This window comes from Oryza sativa, chromosome 8 (genome assembly GCF_034140825.1).
Source record: "Oryza sativa Japonica Group chromosome 8, ASM3414082v1".
Taxonomy (NCBI): Eukaryota; Viridiplantae; Streptophyta; class Magnoliopsida; order Poales; family Poaceae; genus Oryza; species Oryza sativa.
The window spans coordinates 13092109-13112364 of NC_089042.1; the positions used below are offsets into that span (position 1 = coordinate 13092109).

The 20256-nt window shown below is 45.0% G+C and overlaps 1 protein-coding gene across 1 annotated transcript; it reads right to left on the minus strand.

The window, feature by feature from the left end:
- Window positions 1-3367: 3367 nt before the first annotated feature.
- On the minus strand, window positions 3368-9470 carry LOC4345237 (protein RER1A). The gene is made up of 3 exons (XM_015795168.3): window positions 8943-9470; window positions 3945-4125; window positions 3368-3817 (listed from the first exon to the last, which is right to left on the minus strand). The coding sequence occupies exons 1-3, from the start codon at window positions 9353-9355 to the stop codon at window positions 3761-3763; spliced, it is 651 nt and encodes a 216-aa protein (XP_015650654.1). The 5' UTR covers window positions 9356-9470; the 3' UTR covers window positions 3368-3760.
- Between the last annotated feature and the right edge of the window lie 10786 nt (window positions 9471-20256).

The window sequence follows — 20256 nt, forward strand, 5'->3', positions numbered from 1 at the left end:
TGAGATGAGTCGCGAATGACAACATAAATTCATTTGAGTTGAAGTCGGGGGCTACGGTCGGGGTTACGGATAAGGCATACCTCCTATCCTACGACTTATGGAATATGCCGATAAGGTATACCTTCACGTATACGGATTGTTCCCGTTAATGTCGCGTGTAAACCGTTCCGAATTATAGAAAATATCTCTACGAGTCAAGTGATTTCCAAAGTCCTACTCGGAAGGGATAGAGTTTCTGTTATACCGTACCAGGTCCGATATCCTCAAACCTTTCTTGGGGATCAAGATGATCCACAGTATAAAAGGGACCCCTGGGAGAGGTTCAGGGCATCGAATTCCATGGCCAACACACCCACCAAAGTTTACGAAGCTGGAGTACACGGAGCCAACTCGTCGAGAGATCTCATCGAATCCCTTGACTACGATCTCGTAGGTACCATCTGTTTCGACTACTCTTTTTGTAATCTGTTCTCATCATCATCAATCTCATATAAACTGGACTAGGGCTATTACCTGATAAGGGGCCTGAACCAGTATAATCCTTGTCTTTTGTCTGCTTGATGTCGTACTACGTAGACCCTCGTTCCAACGTACCCCAATATTCTACTCATCCGGTCCGCCAGTATCACTCGTCAACAATTCTGTCCGTATATTTTTCTTTTCGTTGTTTTCTCTCCTTCTTTTTTACGTTTTCCCTTTCTTTCCATCCGCTTCTCTTTTTTTCCCATTTTTCCGTTTTGTTCCATATGTCCATTTTTTTGGGCAGTTTTTTCCGTCAGTCATTTTTTTGCTTTTTTTCACCCTCTTTTCCCTTTTTTCTCTCTCCTTGTTTTTTTGTCTTGTCCTTTTTCCCGTGAGTTTTTTCTTCTCCTTTTTTTAGGTTTTTTTCCATCCTCTGTTTATTTTACTTTTTTTCATCGCTTTTTTCTGGTTTTTTCCATCCGCTTTTTTTTCGATATGTTTTTTAAATTGTAGTTTTTCGTACGTGGTAAGGATTTGCTCTTTTATCTGCCATGTTTTGTTTTGTTGCCGGACCGAATCCTAGCGCCGCCGCCACGTCGATTTACCTCCCCATGCGTTCCCTGCTCCAATTGATTGCAAAAATCGATTTCCCATTATCCCCTCATCGTTTTCCCCATGATTTTCCCTTCCAGTTCTGTTTTAATTCACCAAATTTAATCTTCATTTAAAAGTCACTGTTTTTATCGAGTTTTGCGAATGCGCTCCGATTTTGATAAAAAGGAAAGAGGAGATCGAGTGTATCAAAAGAGATCGAGAAAGATTCGACCAGATTTGATGGGGAGGATTGGTTTTGGCATCGTACGGATACGAGACTGTCTTCCGGCGAGGTTGAAGATGGCATTCGGCTATGCGAGCTAGACCTACTGCTCTACTTCTGAGTTGGGTCAAAGAGAGGTAGGCCAAGTAGAGGGTGGTAGCAGGTTGGGCTGGGACTAAAAAAGAAGGAATGAATGAGCTTTTGGTCTAAAACCAAAGAGTATAAAATGTATGGCGATCCAAAAATATTTTTACCCGTTGCAACACACGGACATTTTTCTAGTAAAGAATATATGTATTTACTTGAAAGTCTCTTCTATACTTTGCTTGTAGATTTACTCCACATAGTTTCTTATTTCAACTCTCTGGTAATGTAATTACTTCCGATGCTATAAAGAGTTACTTCTATTGCATAGCTAAGTTACTTTTACAATTTAAATACATTATTTTTAGATTAAAAAAGTTTGAATATATTCAACATTGAAATCATTTTGTCACATATTTTGGGCGGAGTATAATGGTGCAAAAAGTTCTTAAAAATAATATACGATTTAAAATATATGAGTCATCAACGAGACTTAAAAGAAAGATACGCTAGGGACCGATCTATATAAATACTTGTTGCGATAAGGGGGATTTATTCGTCACGTGGGATGAAGTGATCTCTAGTTTAACCAAACTAGCTACCGTGCACTGTGTAGTCGTGTCATTAATTAAGTATTAGCATAAAAAACTTGAAAAATAGATTAATATAATTTTTTAAAGTAACTTTTCTATAGAAAACTTAAAAAAACACACTAAGTTTAAAAAGGGTCCGCGTAAAAAATGAAAGAGCAGAAGTTGAGAAAGTTGGGAAAGAACACAACTCTTGGAAGTTTGGGGAAGTGGTTTTAACTTTGAACTGGATAAGGACAATAGAGAGACATATATAATACTCCATCCGTTTCAGGTTATAAGATGTTTTAACTTTGGTAAAAATTAAACTGCTTAAAGTTTGATCAAGTTTATAGAAAAAAGTAGTAATATTTTCAATCCAAGGTAACTTTATTATAAAAATATATTTAATTATTAATTTAATAAAACTAATTTGATAATGTAAATATTTCTATATTTGTCTATAAACTTAGTCAAACTTGAAGTAGTTTGACTTTAACCAAAGTCAAAACATGTTATAACCTAAAACGGAGGGAGTAATAAGATTACTTTTCTTAAAACGATAATGGGATTACTAACACTTTCTATATCCTTCCCTGTGTACATCTGAATTCCGAACTACCTCATCTTCTATATTCAAGTATTTTCCAATTCTCTATTTTCCGCCCATTTTTTTTCCTATTTGTACGATTTTTCTATTCCTACAATTTTTTTTCTACCATGGCTATGTTTGTGTGCCAAATTTTAAGTATACGGACACACATTTGAAGTATTAAACATAGACTAATAACAAAACAAATTATATATTCCGCATGTAAACTACGAGACGAATCTATTAAGCCTAATTAATCCGGCATTAGTAAATATTTACTATAGCACCATATTGTCAAATCATGGCATAATTAGGCTTAAAAGATTCGTCTCGCGATTTACATGCAAACTGTGCAATTGATTTTTTTGTCCACATTTTATGCTCTATATATGTGTCCAAACATTTGATGTGACAAAAAAGTTGAAAGTTTGAAGAAAATATTTTGAATCTAAACACGGCCTATGTGTTCCAAATGAGCCTAAAAAATTAGATTTGTCTGAATACCTTTAAACTAGCAGATTTTGTAGGTCTTCTCGAGGTTCGCAATGGCTAGATAAAGTACGGTAACCGGTTGGTAATTTGTCAAAAGAAATAAATTATTTTGAACTTACCTTATTTACTACAGTTTTTCAATTCGTACCGACCGGAGCACGTGGCTCTGAAAATGTGGATCAACTAATTCCAAACTGAATAATTCACCCGAAATGCCAACGCAAATAATCATTACTGCAGAATTGATCAATCCTTTTTTTTTTTGAAAAAGAACAATTCATCAATTATTTTGGGTGGTAGTTGGAAACCCACGCATAGTACAGTTTGCAGTTTGACTCAGTTAACACGGAATACGCTGAACTGCATAGCAAGCAGCAACTTACTCAGTGAAACATGAGTAGTTGGGTAAAACACTCCAACAAATGTTATACAAGATCCTGTGGGTCATCCATCTTCTCACTTCTCGGCGCTAATATAGTACAGGGAGATATATGGAGCAACAAATGTGTACATACGGTTTTGCTCTAGTACAGGGAAACACTGCGAAAAGCGGTGCTAGAGGCCTATTCTCTCAGCATTGTAAAGATACCATGGTTTTTTATGAGGTTCTAATGCTTGGTGTTAGCATTTTGTAACGTTCAGATCCTTGCGATCGATGGAGCTACCTGTGCAGCCATTACAGGCCATTTCCAACTGCTACGTAGTAACTAAAAGCACATTTTGCAGTTACAGAATCCCAAGTACTTAATCCTTGGGAAGGGTGAGATCATCAGCAGAAGCTACCCTTTTTCCATTATAACGCTGACAAAATGAACCAAGTACCAACGTAAGAACATGACAAAAGATAGATCACTGACTAGTACAACTAACAAATAACTGAATGTAGTACAACTAACAAATAACTGAATGATTAAAATATTTTGCTTACCTGCTTCCCGAAGGAGAATGGAACATATCTGTATTTTATCATATGAAGAATCTGTCGCTTCATTGTGACTGTAAACAAAACCACCCAATAGAATAGAAGAATAGGCCAAAACACAGGCACATCGAACACACTGAAGAACGTCAGGACAAAAGCAATACAGAATGCTTTAACAATGGAATACCTGTAAAGGAGAAAGTCAAATTAAAGTTAGTTTTATCTGTCAAAGAAAAAATAACTTCACAGAAAACACAGCAGACATGGTAATGTAACCTTGACTACGGTCCTTTAACTAAAAATAAAGCACATTATCATACTAAGAGACAAACGTCACTTGATATATTCAACAATACATCCAACTTAGTACTACAGCAATTCAGCCACTGAAACTTTTTTTATATCACTTAGGCACAAGTGTGAAGCCCCACAAACATTTAATAGGTTGCCATATACATGAGATAGGTTTTAAGGCAAATTTCTTGATATGACAATTCAAACAAAGAAAATTGAGAAATTAAAAATATAGAAGAAAGTTAGCATGTTTACAACAAGGCAAAGCAGTTTTGATAACTGTACAGGAATAAAAGTACAAATCATTGAAAACATATTCAGTAATATGTTTATTACCATGTATAGCAGTTGTGATGATTACTGAGAAATAAAAGTAGAACTCACTGAGGACATCTCAAATTCACTTGACTTCAGATGTAACAATGAACAGATAATGTGGTTGGATCAAAACAGACGACATATTGAGAATAGTATAGATTTCCATCCATCAATTGTACAATCTACATTTAGGAAATAATCAAATGATGACAACAGAGAATGGCTTCTCCACATCTACATGTAAGTAACCACCACCACTACCATAACCAAATGTGCCTCAAGATAAGATTCATGCAAACCTTCCAAATTCAATCAACTTAAGGCCATCTTCTAGAATCCCCTGAAAGCATCTAATAACAACATAATAACCGGAACTAATCGCATTTGCTAAGTCTGAAAGGATTTCATCTAGACCACTGGCTAGTGATTAGGCAAACACTGCTCTTGTTCTTTATACTTTCCAAGAATTATCTTGCTACTGTAGGATTTCCTATATGTTGCAAAACTAGGGCAACACTAGTTTTAAATCTTAGGCACTAGGTTAGTTTTCTGCTTGCAATTAGGTTTTAATTGATAGCCTTAGTTTTGAATTGATGAGTAATGTGTTGCACAAAAAAAAAATCCCTGTAAGAGATAATTCACATAAAATCAATCAGCTACCTACATTTACACACGTACAGAGGTTTAAATATATCTAAAAAACAACACACATAAGCATAAGGACATTAGTTAACCCAAAAAATGATGTGGAAGGGGTGGGCAAAAGTGCATCATCACAATCAATCAACCACCAATCTCCATTTAAATGAGTAAAAATATCCATAAGAGCCAAAAAAAGGGGGGGGGGGGGGGAGAACCAGGGCAAGAAAAAGGGGGGAAGAAAAGAACACAACCAAAGTTCTAAGAGCAAGAACACGTCTCCCGTACCAAGCACATTAAGTTAGATGTTAAAAGAAACTCTTCTGTTGACATTAATTTGTTCCTTAAGTAAAATAAAGGATGAAGATGACCTTTCAGAAAACTTGTATCGAAAATCAAATTTAACTAAATAAAGCCTAAAGAGCACAATGCTAATATGGCACATCAACCAAGAGGTATTCCATTAAATCCCACTGTAAGTAACATCGGAAAGCTCTCCCAGTCTAGCTTCATCCTTTTTTCTCAAGGTGAACCATCAGTCAAGTTGGTTGTAACTGTAACACTAACATGAAATAATGTCACATTGTTTCTAAAGAAAAATAAATAAAGTACAAAATATATGGATGGAGATTATATAAGGCGAATTGGCAACTGTTTAAATTATTGGAATGCTACATCATCAGATTAATAAAAAAATGTCTGGTAAAGAATGATACATACAGAGGTTCCCGTCAATCAACATAGTTGTCAGTTATAACCCTCATCAACACATCGCAACAATTTAAAAACATACAAAGATACTGTACACTGTAGTGTCCAATTTTAAAGGTGAATATATGTATATATAGGAATACATAGCAGAACAATATAGCTTGTGGTAGTGCAGTATCACTGCATCAGAAATGTATTACCCCATAAGGAATATATTTTGTGATATGGCCTTCAAAACATGGAAAGAGGTGAACAGAGGGTATGAATTTATGGTAACTCAAGATAGCAAGGTGAAACAGAGATAATTGATCTTGCCCTCATGTATGCAGCAGGGCACATTCCTACCCAGTATGCAAAGCAACTGAGCCAATATTTAATTATCGCCTCAAAATGGCTTAACAACTCAACTTAAGGTGAGTTTGGAACTCCTTCCTCCAACTTCTGATCCCTCGTTTTCCATGAGCACGCTTCCCAAACTGCTAAAAGATGCGTTTTTTTTTTTTGCAAAAAATTTCTATAGAAAAGTTGCCGTAAAAAATCATATCAAACCATTTTCAAGTTTTTTTAGTTAATAATTAATCAAGCGCTAATGGGATACCTCGTTTTCCATGCGGAGGGAGAAAGTTCTCAACTGTGACTAACGAACACAGCCTTATAATGATCGTTTAACCATCTTACCTCTAAACCCGGAACTAAGTTACGAGGAAATTACCTTTTGACACTAAAAAACATCCTCTTACTTTTACCCCTGACTTCGACCACTCCATCTTCTTCTCAATTCTTCTTCCCCATGCCTCCTTCCCAAATCAAGCTCCACCCACTCCCTCTCGAAACTGAGCTCACACACCCCCAGCAAACTCACAATCGCTTCAGCTACCTTCTACCCATTCTGCTGTGGTCAAACACAATTAGCTTTGTGCAACCCTACTGGTCCTCAATTCCACACGACGCAGGAAAGGGCAGCGACCTCACAGATCCAACCCCTCCTTCCCTCCGGACCCCACCCCGTCATCCAACATGGCAGGGGGAGGTCAGTGTGACCATTGGATTCCACTATGCAGATTCTCATGGCACGTTAATTTGTCTGTTTAGTCACTATTTTGCTCCATCACCATGGGTTTGCCACTATAGCTGGCTTGCATGGCCATCCGAGCTGTTGCCATCAAAAGCTCTGGAGTGGTGTTGGTCCATTTCTGCAGATCCTAGCCTTTGCCGTCAATCTTTCCACAGGCACCAAGCTCCCTGAACCCACCATACACACCTGTCTCCAATCTGTTTCAGAACAGAGAAGATGGAAACACATAATCCTGTTCTCTCTCATGAGTGCATTTAAATTCTTATTAGTGCAGGACCAACAGGCCTTTAAGGTAATTATGGTTGAACTGAAAGAAAGAGATAATGCTCCACTAATCAATTCAGCTGCCACCATGCAGGGGAATAAAGAGATAGAGCATGCAATGAGTGGAGGAAAAAAAGGGGCATTCTCATATTTATTTATCTGACATGTGGGATCTAGCCAAAGCACATTAACCAGGCAGAATAGCAGAAGAAGGGCAAAAAATGAACAGATCTCTAATGGTTGGATGGTAAAACAGAGGTTAAGAAAATTAATGGTAAAAGTGAGAAGAGGGCGCTCCTCAATGGAAAAGGCTAATTCGTTTCCCATAAGTTATCTCCTACAAGCATTATCTCCTACCTACCTCCTGCAACACACACTTGTCCTAGTTTTCCCAGCACTGCTGCTCCCCACTAATCTGATCCCAAAAGGAATCAATAACAGTGTTGGAAGTTGAACATATGAAATTTTATGTGTAAACCTCTAAGGGCCAAAATTCGCTTAAAGTAAAGTCCCCACATGGGGCATTAACTATGCTTGCGTATCAATTTGCTGACTTTTCTGTCCTACTTCACCAAAAGGGTCTAGCAAGAGTTACTACATTTGGATACATTGAGTTTATATGGTAGCCAAACAAATATGAAGTCTATGCAGGACAAATCTCATCACTGTTGCAACTGAGCCATGCTGGACACCACAAATGGGCTGAGATGCTGCACTATTACTGAAACACCAATAGCACGGATAGGATAAATATGGTATGTGATGAGAAACCAGGAGCCTGTTTATGATAGAGTTGTGCTTATGTTATTTAACCTCTTATTTCTTCAGTATTGTTATTAGCACAGATAGCATAAAATTGATATCTTGCAAAATACTAATTTTCTGTTTAGAAGTGCATGTCATCAAGAACTACTTTCAAACATCACTTCTCAACTAATGAAGAAGCTTGACTCATCCAACGAAATAATATCCTGCCAAGCTACTCTCCTAGAACTCACCGTCCGACTACATGCACCTCAAAAGTTCAAATGAAAAGCATACTCTATTTGACTGGGAACTGTAAACTGTTGCACTCCCAGTATCCCCATTTCTTACACCAAAGTCAATTAACACGACCAATTTGTAGAAATAATCAAACAGCAGCTGGCTACTTAGCCATTGAATAAATTTATGTTCTATACTGACAGTCCAGCTTGCCAGGTGAAAACGTTTATAGTCTATGGCCAACTATATGTGGTACCATAAATGGAAGGCTCCTCCTTGATTATTGATAAAACCATGAGGCCTCAAGTCTCAATTCACCGAGTTCCAACACATCACAAATCCCAGGCCGGATTGCAGCTTATGTGGCACCACAACCTAAAGAACAGTTTAATCATACCGTGTTTGCGTGCATCCAATGAACCTCCCCCACCCGCTCCCCGAACCCCTCAGGCACTCACCGCCCACAAACCATACTCTTACGAAGATGTCAATCTGCCCGAGCAGAGGTTACATCAGATCCCAGAGAATTTGGTTCAAATCTCACACGACGGCTAAAAGATCCATCCTTGCAAGCCACCGAATATTTGAGCACAAGCAAGCAAGTAGCACGCATGTATAATCGACGAGCACGTCCATACGATAGCACACAAAAAAAGAGGGATCCCACAATTCGAGCTGGATTGCAACAAGGAAGAGGATTGCGTCGGATCGGATCGAACCAGAATTTGAACTCCGGAAGGCGACGGACGAAAGGGCGGAACTCGTCAGATGCGCGGGTGGGGAGCGCGGCCCCCCCCTCGCCGAGCACCTCGGCGACCTCGGGGTCGACCTGGGGCGAGAGGAAGGCGATGAGGAGGTTGAGGATGTAGATGCCGAGGGCGTAGGTCACGATGTAGTACCCTCCCGCGAACCAGACACGCAGCGCGTACGCGGCCGCCACGCCGGCGAAGGCCAGCCACCGCCGCCCGACGTGGGGCGTGGACCGGTCCAGCAGGTGCTGGAACCGCCTGGACGCCATCGCGACCGCGGAGGAGACGGCGACCGCCGGGCCCCCGCCGCCGCCGCCGCCGCCGTCACCGACAGCGGGGGCGGCGGCCGGGACGGCGGCGGAGGAGGAGGAGGGATCCATCATGGCGTCGGGCGGGGCAGCGCTGGGATCTCGTGCTCGTCGCGGTGGCCGAACGTGAGGGATCGGGGGGCTAGTTTAAGGCCTACACTAGTTGAGTTGGTCTTCACGATCCCGTCGCGGCCCGCGGGCAGAGGCCAGAGGCGGAGCTTAAGCCGAAACGCACGGTTCCGTCTACTTCAAAGTTTAGTTAAGCTAGGAAGAAAACAAAAATGCAAACTATACTAAAGCTAACCAAATTTAGATGAGATCATCATGGTTCATAATCAATCAATTCAATCACATCCACTTCTTCAACTAAATTTTCAATTGGCTAAAAGAAAATTTTTAAATGCCGGCCGTTTACCTTAAAAATGTTACCTGAGTCGTCACGGAGTGTGATTGCCCCTTGACGAGGTGTCGATGACATTGAACAGCCCTTCCCACTTGCTTTTTAATTTCCCGTGTCCAAATAGCTTACTCTAGAGTTGAACATTAATACCTTGTCCCATGGTTTGAACTTCTTCATTTTCACCCGCTTATCATGCCAACGTTTTGTTCTCTCATTGTAAATCTTGGAGTTATGATACGCTTTGTCTCTCCGCTCCTCCAATTCTGCCAACTGCATCTTACTCTATTCTCTAGCTCCTTCAAAGTCCATGTTCCAATTCCGGATTGCCCAGTATGCCCGATGTTCAAGTTCTACCGGAAGTTGACAGGTCTTCCCGTAAACTATCTGATACGGTGTCATCCCTATCGGCGTTTTATGGGCTGTCCGGTATGCCCAAAGAGCGTCCGGTAGCTTATCCTTCCATCCTTCCTCAATGGACTGTCTTTTGTAGAATGTTCTTGATTTGTTTATTTGACGTTTCTGCTTGTTCAATGGTTTGAGGATGATAGGGTGTAGCAATGTTATGCTTGGCACCCATCTTGCGTAGGAGTTCTCTGAAGGTCTTGTCAATGAAGTGCGATCCCCATCGCTTATCACCATTCTCGGTGTTCCGAAGCGAGGGAAAATGATCTCCGAGAAAATCCTCCTTGCGTGCTTTGCATCAACCGTCTTACATGCCATTGCTTCCACCCACTTGGATACGTAGTCGACTGCCACCAGGATATACTCGCAGTTATGGGACTTAGGAAATGGCCCATAAAGTCAATGCCCCATACATCAAATATTTCCACTTGTAAGTTGTATGTGAGGGGCATTGCGTCACGAGCAGTGATCCCTCCTTGCCGTTGGCAGCTCTGGAAACGCCTCACAAAATCCTTAAAAATCTTCATACATCGTTGGTTAGAAGAATGCACTCTGCCAACTTTTGGCTTGTGTGCGGAATACATCGTAGTGCCCACCATATGGTGCTACGTGGCATCGCTCTATGATATTGTGTCCTTCCTCCGTAGGTACACATCTCCCTAGGAGTCCATTTGAGCAAACTCGGTACAAGTATGTCTCATCCCAGATGTGGCGACGACTCTCGTATTTCAGCTTCCTTTGATTTCCCCCCGGTGGTACGTACTTGGATACCATGTAGTTCACTATGTTTGCATACCATGGGTCGGAGCTGCGCACTGTCATCAGCATATCGTCTCGCAGAAAATCATTTATCGGTGGTTCCTTGATGCGAACCCGCTAGGGTTTGTGGCCCGATCTTTCGATGAGAGGTAAGGGATAACTCGATTGGATGAAGACGACGTTCACGGCCTGACTACAACTGTCCAAAGACGCTGCGCCTTAGCAACCGATACACCGTCTCCAATGGTCGCCGCGAACTTGTGGTGCGCGTCAACCCGGCCACGAGGGCACTCGTCCTGCAAGCAATCGAAGAACAAGCAAGAACAAGTAGGACAAGCACTGAAATTGCTAGATAAAGATGAAAGTTTCACTATCAAACACAATATGGTGGGGTTCCGATTACAGGCAGACGGGCGGTTTAGCCAACACGCGCGCTGCGAGCCGGTAGCAAGAAGCTATCTCTATCATCAAAACCCGCCTGTTCTTGGCGGCGACTAGAGGTATAAGAAGAGGGGAAGAACGACCATAGGGTCGTGCTCCAACCCTAGGACGCGCCCCTAATGGGCCCAACTTGGATACACAGCCCATTGGGCCAAAAGAGGTGACGCAGCACCATGGACAGAAAATAGTCGGGAGTAAAATGACAATTGCGGCCGCTCCAGAACAGATATGGACATGTGGCTGGATCCATTTGAAAGTAGACTTGATAAGCTTTCCATGAAGTACTTGCACGCCCAAATCGGAGTTCGCATGAAGTCGTGGCGGCCGTCAGAAGTTGGCGCTGCCCTGCAGTCCGAATCCACCCCGCGCGAATCCTCTTCCCTTTGGATCCTCTCCATCGTTCCTGAGTAAAACACGAGTGCACGCGTCTCCGGGGTATAAAGACGAGGAATATGAACTCAAGAAAGAACTCACCTGATAATTTAGTTGACGTGCACGAGCGCGGGTAATAGGACCATCATGCTGTATATGGGGGGACGTGGATGTATCGATGGTGTTGATGTCCTCATCATTCCTGCATGTTAGTGACTTGCAATCTCGACAAATGATCTGCTATAGAATTCTCTACTCCCTTTTTATTCTTAATTTCCAAATCGAATTCTTGGAGTAAGAGGATCCATATCAAGAGACGAGGCTTAGCATCTTTCTTGGTGAGTAAGTACTTCAAAGTTGCATGATCGGAATAGATTATGACTTTGGCTCCTGGCAAGTAAGATCGGAATTTATCGATAGCAAAAACAACTGCAAGAAACTCTTTCTCTGTGGTAGCATAATTAAGTTGAGATCCGGTTAGAGTTTTGCTGGCATAGCAGATTATGTGATGCTTTTTATCTTTGGTTTGGCCCAAGACCACACCAGCAGCAAAATCGCTAGCATCACACATGATCTCGAAGGGAAGTGTTCAATCAGGAGGTTGAATGATTGGAGTAGGAACGAGTGCCTTCTTGAGAGTCTCAAAGGATTTTAGGGACGCACCGTCAAAATCAAAGGGAGCGTCCTTAGCTAGCAGGTTAGTCAATGGTCTAGCTATTGTAGAGAAGTCCTTAATGAACCTTCTATAAATGACAACATGACCCAAGAAGCTACGGATCCCCTTGATGTTGACGGGAGGAGGAAGTTGATCTATTATGTCAATCTTAGCCCGATCAACTTTGATTCCCCTCTCTGATATTCAATAACCAAGAACAATCCCTTCGCGGACCAAAAAATGGCACTTTTTCCAATTAAGTACTAGGTCTTTTTCTTGGCATCGTTGCAAGACTTTGTCCAGGTTCTGGAGACAATAACCGAAGGTCTTTCCATAGATCGTCCATGAAGACTTCCATGGTTTCTTTGATCATGACCGAAAAGATGGACATCATGCACCTCTAGAAAGAGGCGGGAGTGTTGCACAACCCAAATGACATCCTACGATATGCATAGGTTCCATATAGGCATGTGAATGTTGTCTTGCTCTGATCTTTAGGATGGATGGGAATTTGATGATAACCGGAATATCCATCAAGGAAACAGAAGGAGTGATTTGCTAGTTGTTCCAACATTTCATCAATGAAGGGCAGCGGAAAATGGTCCTTCTTTGTGGCCTTGTTGAGTTTCCTGTAATCAATGCACATCCTTCATCTCGTGATAGTGCGTTGAGGAATTAGCTCATTATTAGCATTTTCAACGACTGTCATTCCTACTTTCTTAGGCACTACTTGAACTGCGCTAACCCATTCACTGTATAGTACAGGATAGATAATCCCGGCGTGCAGGAGTTTCAGGACCTCTTTCTTTACAACTTCTCTCATCGCATTATTTAGCCGTCTTTGAGGCTACTTGGATGGTGAGCTCTCAGGCTCAATGGGTATGCGATGTGTGCAAAGAGCGGGATTAATTCCCCTGAGATCCTGAAGGGAATAGCCTAGAACTGAGCGATGCTTTTCTAGCACGGTCAGAAGACAACTAGTTTCGTCTTTAGAAAGCTTGTCACTGATAATGACAGGGGCTTCCTTGTCTCCATGTATAAAAGCATAGCGCATGCCTTGAGGAAGGGGTTTGAGTTCTAGCGGAGGTCGCTGCGGTGGTTCAAAACTGGGGAGATCAAGAGTTTCACCAGAGTCATCTTCTTCTTGGATGAAGTCTGGGACATCATTTTCAATGAGTGATTCGTGTGATTCGGACAGTATAACCGCTGCTACTTCATCCGCATACACTTCTTGTCACGCCCTGAAGTTTCCCCCTTCTTCTTTCTTTAAAATTTGGGTTAAATAAATCGTCCGGAGAAATGGTTCAAATTAACCTAGAGCTAATTCCCTAATTAATAAATGCAATTAATAATTGGAATTGGCATTGTGGGATTTTTCTTGGGTTCCACATGTCGCAATGCATTAACAAGATTTTTAGTGGAATTTTCAGAGCCTTAAAAGTAATTTTAACCAATTAAAAATGAGCAAGTGCAATATTTAAATCCCAGGAAAATCATTTCCTTTTTTCTTTTCCTTTCTTTTCCTCCTTTTTCTTGATTGGCCGTCGGCCCATTCTCTCCCACGCTTGGCCTCCCTCTTGCTGGGCCGGCCCAAGCCGCCTCCTCTCCTCCCTTGGGGCGCCGACAGGTGGGGCCCACTTGTCGGTCGTCTCCTACCTCCGGCCGTTGGAGCCGGAGCTCCAACCGCCTCCCGCGCCGCCGCCTTCTCCGCTCCACGTCACGCCCCCACGTCGCGCCCGCACCCCGCGTCCACGTCGCCGCCCACCTCCTCCACCTCTCCCGCGCGCCCGCCCGTTTAGAGGCCGGGATTCGGTTTGAATCCCGTCTCTCCTCTCTCTCTCTCCACCCCCACGTCGCCGGCGAAATCGGGGGGCTATCCCGACCACGTCCGCCCCTCCCTCGCCCATAAAAACACTCCCCAAACCTCCTCTCCCATTTCCCTCACTCGCCGTGCCCTCCTATGCTTCCTACCGCCGCACCGCCACACCCGAGCTCCGCCACCGCCGTCCATCTCCGGCCGCGCGCCGCCGCTGCTAGGGCCTCCGCCAAGCCATGCATTTGCCACCGCTAGCTTCGCCGTCGCGGGAGCTATCCCGGCCGCCGCTCGGTTGCCGCCTACCGCCGCCGCACCGCTCCCTCCACGCCAAGCCTAGCGCTGCCGCTTGCCGCCGCCTCCGACCGTGCGCCGTCGCCGCTAGAGCCGCTGCCGCGCCAAGCCGCCGCCGCCATTAGCTTCGCCGCTGCAAGAGCTTTTCCGGTCGCCACCTCGCGTCGCCGAAATCCCACCGGGGCACCCTTCTCCTCGCGCGCCGGTGAGATTTTTCCCCCTCTCCGCCTCTGGCCGTCAATGGTGGCCACCGTGGTCGCTCCCCCTACCCCTAACCCCTCTCTGCTTTCTCCTAGGGTGCCGCCGCCGCCCGTCTGCACCTCGGCATCGCCGGTCGTCGCCACCACCTTCATCCTTCGCGCCGGCCGCCGTGCTCACCGGTGAGGAGCTCCTCTCCTCCCTCCTTCCCTCTGTCCCGGACGCGCCGCCGCGCTCTGCGCTCGCCATCGCCTTTGGCCGCTGCCGCTGGCCTGTGCGCTGCCGTTTGCCGTCGCCGGCGGTAGCGCGCCGCCGCCGCACCATGGACGGCCAGCCGGCTTGAGCCGTGCCGAGCCGCCAGCCGCACCTCCCTCCCCTTTGAGCCACTGCCCGTGGTGCCCACGTGCCGGTGCCCCCTCCCTCTCTCTTGAGCCGCTGACGTGCGGGGCCCACCTATCGGCGCCCCTCCCCTTGCTGACGTCAGCCCTGGGGATTTATTGCGCAATAATTAATTAAGGCCTTTTCTTTATTAGTAAAAACATAGTTTATCTTCTAAAAATCATAACTAATTCATCTGAGCTCCGTTTAAGTCTATTCAAGTCTTAGTAAATTCATAAAAATCCCTAGAATCTATTAAAAATGGTTTTGTTCTCTGTTTCAGTAGTCTTAAAGTGTGTTTTTCTTGTGTGCTTTGTTTGTCGCGTAGATTTCGACCGTTTCGTCGATCCGTGGTTTCTCGAAGATGTTGCTGTGGTCTGTTCAGTGCGAGAGCAAGGCAAGTCATGCTTTACAATTGATTATATTGTACCCAATTTACAAATATCCCGCATTTCTATTAAATGTTGCATTCTTTTACAATGTCATGTGGGATGGGTCCTATTACTCAGCCATATATTGTTTACCTTATGCCATTGATAACTTGGGTATCAAAATGATTAGATGTTGGTTTAGGAAATGCTTAGCCATGCTTATCTCAACTAGTACACAAATGGGGATCACATTATTACATAGACTTTGACTATTAAGCTTTGGATTGGTGCCACCGCAATGGTGTTAGTTAATTAAAATACACTGAATGGTGGGCTGTAGGTGCATGGTTTTGCTGGTCGCACCCATGGCAATTAAGGACCGGTTCACGGGAAACCCTGGGAGACTTACCGTGCTTACCACAAGCGGGAGTGGGTAACTATTTGATCTGAAGTATAGCTCGACCCTTTCCTAGGCACCGGTGGCGAGGGTGGGCATGATGGAGTTGGGTTGGCCGGGGTGTCCGGTTGTCCAGCTGCCGGATTCACCGCGACGCAAGAGGGGACCGCCCACTGCCCGTTGGGGGTGGGGGTGAAACCTTAGCGTGGTGTGGATGGTTAGGGGAGGGTTATGCGGAGGGTCTTGTCACGATTTCCCCCTTTGCAGTATCATGGTGATACTTCGGGGCATGGCGACATGTGTGGAACCGTGTCTTGTGGGTACAGTTGTACACCTCTGGCCAGAGTAAAACTATTCGAATAGCCGTGTCCGCGGTTATGGGCGATCCACCAGATTCACCGTGATTAGTCTCACCCCTAGTTTAGCTTAATGAACTGGTGTAGTTCAGGTGGTTGGTTGGGCCTGTTGCAACGTGGTGTAGCATTGGACAGTGATTGGTTAATATTGATTAATTACTACAATTGTTTTACTGCTTTCAACTACTGCTTTTAAATGCTAGCTTTGTGCAAATGAACCCCTAGCCTCCTTTGGTTATATCCTGTATCATACCTCCTCTTCTGGTATGACTTGCTGAGTACAGTGGGTAGTACTCAGTCTTGCTCTCTTTTTCCCCACACCAGAGCTGAAGATCTTCCAAGTTGGAGCTGTCTTGTTGAACTTGGTTTCGTCGCTGCCATCAAGGGATGCCTGTGGAGTGGAGTCGCCCGCTGCAGAAGTCGAGCTTCTAAGTTTAGCTCGTTTTATCTTTCCACTGCATTTGTAATCTTTTATATTTTTGTAAGACGTGGATCTGTATGTCAACAATTGTCGTTTGTGTACCCTGGCTGGTCCTGGACAGGGATTTAATGCACATTTAGCTTAGAAATTCTGGTTCGTGAATTTCTGGGCGTGACACTTCTTCTGCTACTTTAATTGCTCGAATGGTAAAGAGAATGTATTCCCTCCTAAAGAGAAATTCGAGGCTGCCCAATCAAGGAGTATTGATAGGAAGTTTCTAGATTGGAAGTCCGATTAGAACATCGAACTCTTGGATTTCGAAGACATGGAAATCCAAGATTGCCTCTTTGCCGTCACAGATGACTAGCACGTCTTGGACAATCCCAAATCCTTCAATAAGTTCCCGCCAGGATGCTTGAAGAATTTGTTAATCGGTGTGATTACCTTATCACTTAGATAAGCAAATGCAAAGGATTCTGAGACAATATTAACACCAACTGTTGTACTGTAGAGAATTCCAACATTATTCCCTTCTAAATGACAGGGAATGGTTCGAGGAGCAGTATTGATCTGAATTACTTCGGAAGAAAGCTCTACGTCCCTTAACCATTCGTCACTCATAATGGATGTCAACTCCCAAACTGTTTCCTTTAGAAACTGAAGTTCTATTGGATCAGGAGGTGTCAAGGGAATATGTGGTCTCTTTATGCTAAAGTAGTTCAGGGTATTTCCATAATCTTCATCAAGATCATCCCCGAACTTGGGAGCACATCCTGGAGTCTGAATTTCTTCATTCCCAATAGGCGATGGATCGGATGAAGGTTCCTTGGCCAAATCATTTGAAGTAGAGGGTTCAGGATCAGGATCGGGCAGAGGTTCCTCAATTCTAGACACTGATTCCTCCAGGAGTGGTTCCTCACACTGATCCATGAATGAAGTATTTTCCAGAATTCGATCTAGAATTACTTTTCCTTCTGATGGAGTTTTGTGCATGAAAGATCCTCTATTGGTGATGTCAAGATGGAATGCATACTCCCTATCCAAACTGCACAAAACTCCGTATGAAAATGCTGTAACAACACATGGTCGAGTATGGACAGGGTTGGTTTAGACTGCACTAAGTTAGTGAATCTAGACCATGCTGCACCGATTGATTCTTTATTTATCTACTGGATACTGAGAATTTCTACACGAAGAGCAGTAACACGGGTTACAGGGAAAAATGCGAGGCAAAACCTATCTCGTAATTTCTCCCAGTCACCGTGCACACACCCTACGGTAGATGTGTACCATTGTTTTGCTCTCTCATGAAGAGAGAACGGAAACAATTTTCACCGCACAATTTTTTGCTTCATGCCCCGAATCTTAAGGCATGAGCAAAGTTGCTCGAATTCCCGCAGATGATGGTAAGGATTTTCCTGGTCAAGACTAAAGGTTTTTCCTTAACCATACTGTTGTCGAAGCGACAACGCATACGTCGAAAGACGTGGTTACTCAACAGTAGTTGGAAAAGAAGTAAAGTGTATTAAATTGAGAATTTTTCTTGGGATCCCCCTATGAGACTATTTATAGCTTCATTACAGGTTCTTACTACTAGGGTTTTGGTTATACAGGGGTATTTACATGGTTGCCCTTATGAAAGGGACATTTACATGGGTATATAGTGTAATTGAGGTTCATGGGCCCCTAATGGGCCGTCAGGCGATCGTCGGCCCAATAGCCCCTAGGCTTGATGGGCCAGGATGGCTTCTTCGGTCCTCGCGTGGCCGAACTTGTTATGGTAAAGTTGTCTCCCTTCGGCATATACTCTTCGCCCTACATCATTCGCCCAAGTGGCCTCTGGCTTGGCGAGGTACCCGCGCGATTCCCCGCCTCTCGCCGTCCTTGTTCCATAGTCTTCACCATGGGGGGGCTTCGCCCTGACTAACCTTGACGTCTCGGGCTTGAATCCCCACTGGTCGCATGGTTTCGACAGGTTTGGTCGAAGGGCCTCATGCCATACCACCAACTAGCCCCTCACGGGCAAGGGTGAGATAGGAGCTTTGGCCGAGACCGTGCAAACCATGTGGTATGGTATGTGGCGCCCCCTTTCGACTGATGCTCCTGCCGAAACCTATATTGTTCCTGCAAATAAAGTTTGTTTTCTGTGTGGTTGGTATTGTTTTGCCGCTCTTCGCCTCCTGCAGACGGTGGTATATTATTTTTTATTTTTCCCGGGCCGAAAGGAACAGTAATGGGCCTTCCCTTCGTCGGCTTATTACTGTGCAGCTCGGTCGATGGGAATTTACCGTTTCGCCTACCCTCGCGACACGTGGTGCTTTACTACTGGTGGGTAGGCGAACCGTCGCCTGGGTGGGCTATATATTCTCCCCTCCGTTTTCTCTTTTCACCGCCACACTTGTCATTTTCACCGCGCGCGCTCTCTTCCTCCGTTCTTTCCTCTCTCGGTGCCCCTTGGCCCTTCAGACCTTTCGCTCGCTCTCTCTGTTCGCCACTGCACACACCCTTCACCATGGCTCCTCTCAAGCCAAACCCCTCTTCGGCGAAAGGGCCTATCCTCGGCCAGATTGACGACGACACCACCGCCTATTTGGGGATTTCTCTCATAGACGACGGCGAGTTGGTGAAGTTGGTTAGCTCTGGGGCATTGGTCGAGGGACAGGCTTTTGCCCCGGGGAAAGCCGTGGTACCGAAGCCCGTCGACAACCGGACGGTGGTGTTCGCCGTGTTTTTTGAGGCAGGGCTTCGGTTTCCGTGCAACGCGTTGTTGCCGGAGATCCTTCGCCTTTTCTAGGTAGAGCTCCCACAGTTGAGCCCGTCGGCGCTAGTCCGGATCGCTATTTTCGACTGGGCGTGCCGGACCTCCGGGTTTGAGCCTAGCGCCGAACTCTTCGGTGCCATATTTTTCGCCACCGTGAATTCGAAGACGGTGATTACCCCAACCGGAACGAAGAAGACAGTGTTCGGGAGCGTGAACTTTAATGTTGACCCTGAGCGCTCCGATCTCTGGCCGGTGAATGCCGCCATGTTGAAGTGGGACCGCCATTGGATGGCGAGGTGGTTTTACCACACCATCCCCTTCGAGGCTGGTTCCGAGTCGGCGAAGGCCCTCAGGTGCCGGCACAGGGCGATTGCGCCGAACCGAAAACCCAAGATCACCGTGGACGGTGCTATGGAGGCACGGTTCGCTCTGATGCGTAAGGTTTGCTCCCGCCTTAGCTGCCGCGACTTGGTGGAGGAATTCTGCATGCTTCGCATCTTTCCCCTCTCCCAGTCATGGCAAGTCGCAGTTGACCAAGGCGAAGAGGTCGATGGTTTGCCAAAGTTGGTTCTTCCTGAGGGGACGAACGGTAAGACTGCACTTTCGCTATGCACTCCTGCGCTTCGTTATTTTGCTTTGTTCGACGCTTAATGTGGCTACACCCTTTATTTTCGCAGTGTTGACTCTCGACCAGGCTGACGCCGAAGCCCGCAAGATGATCAGCGACATGTCGGTCGTCGAGTATAGCCAGCTGCTGACACGACAGGCAGCCGGCTGGGCGAACCGGGTTTACAATGGCGAATTGACTCCCCGGGCGAATCCCCACAAGGGCGACGACCATGTAGGGCCATTGCGAAAGCGGACGCGCGGACAAGTGAAGCTTGCCCCTAGAAAGCGAAGGGTCCCTGCTTCCTCCGATTTTGACGCCGATGACGAGGACGACGTTGAAGAGCGTGAC

Coding starts and splice junctions, on each gene's coding strand:
- LOC4345237 (XM_015795168.3), bottom strand. CDS start 9,355: ATGATGGATCCCTCCTCCTCCTCCGCCGCCGTCCCGGCCGCCGCCCCC. Junction 4,126..8,942: donor CTTCCGGAGTTCAAATTCTG/GTTCGATCCGAT, acceptor TCTCCTTTACAG/GTATTCCATTGTTAAAGCAT. Junction 3,818..3,944: donor CATTCTCCTTCGGGAAGCAG/GTAAGCAAAATA, acceptor TCATTTTGTCAG/CGTTATAATGGAAAAAGGGT.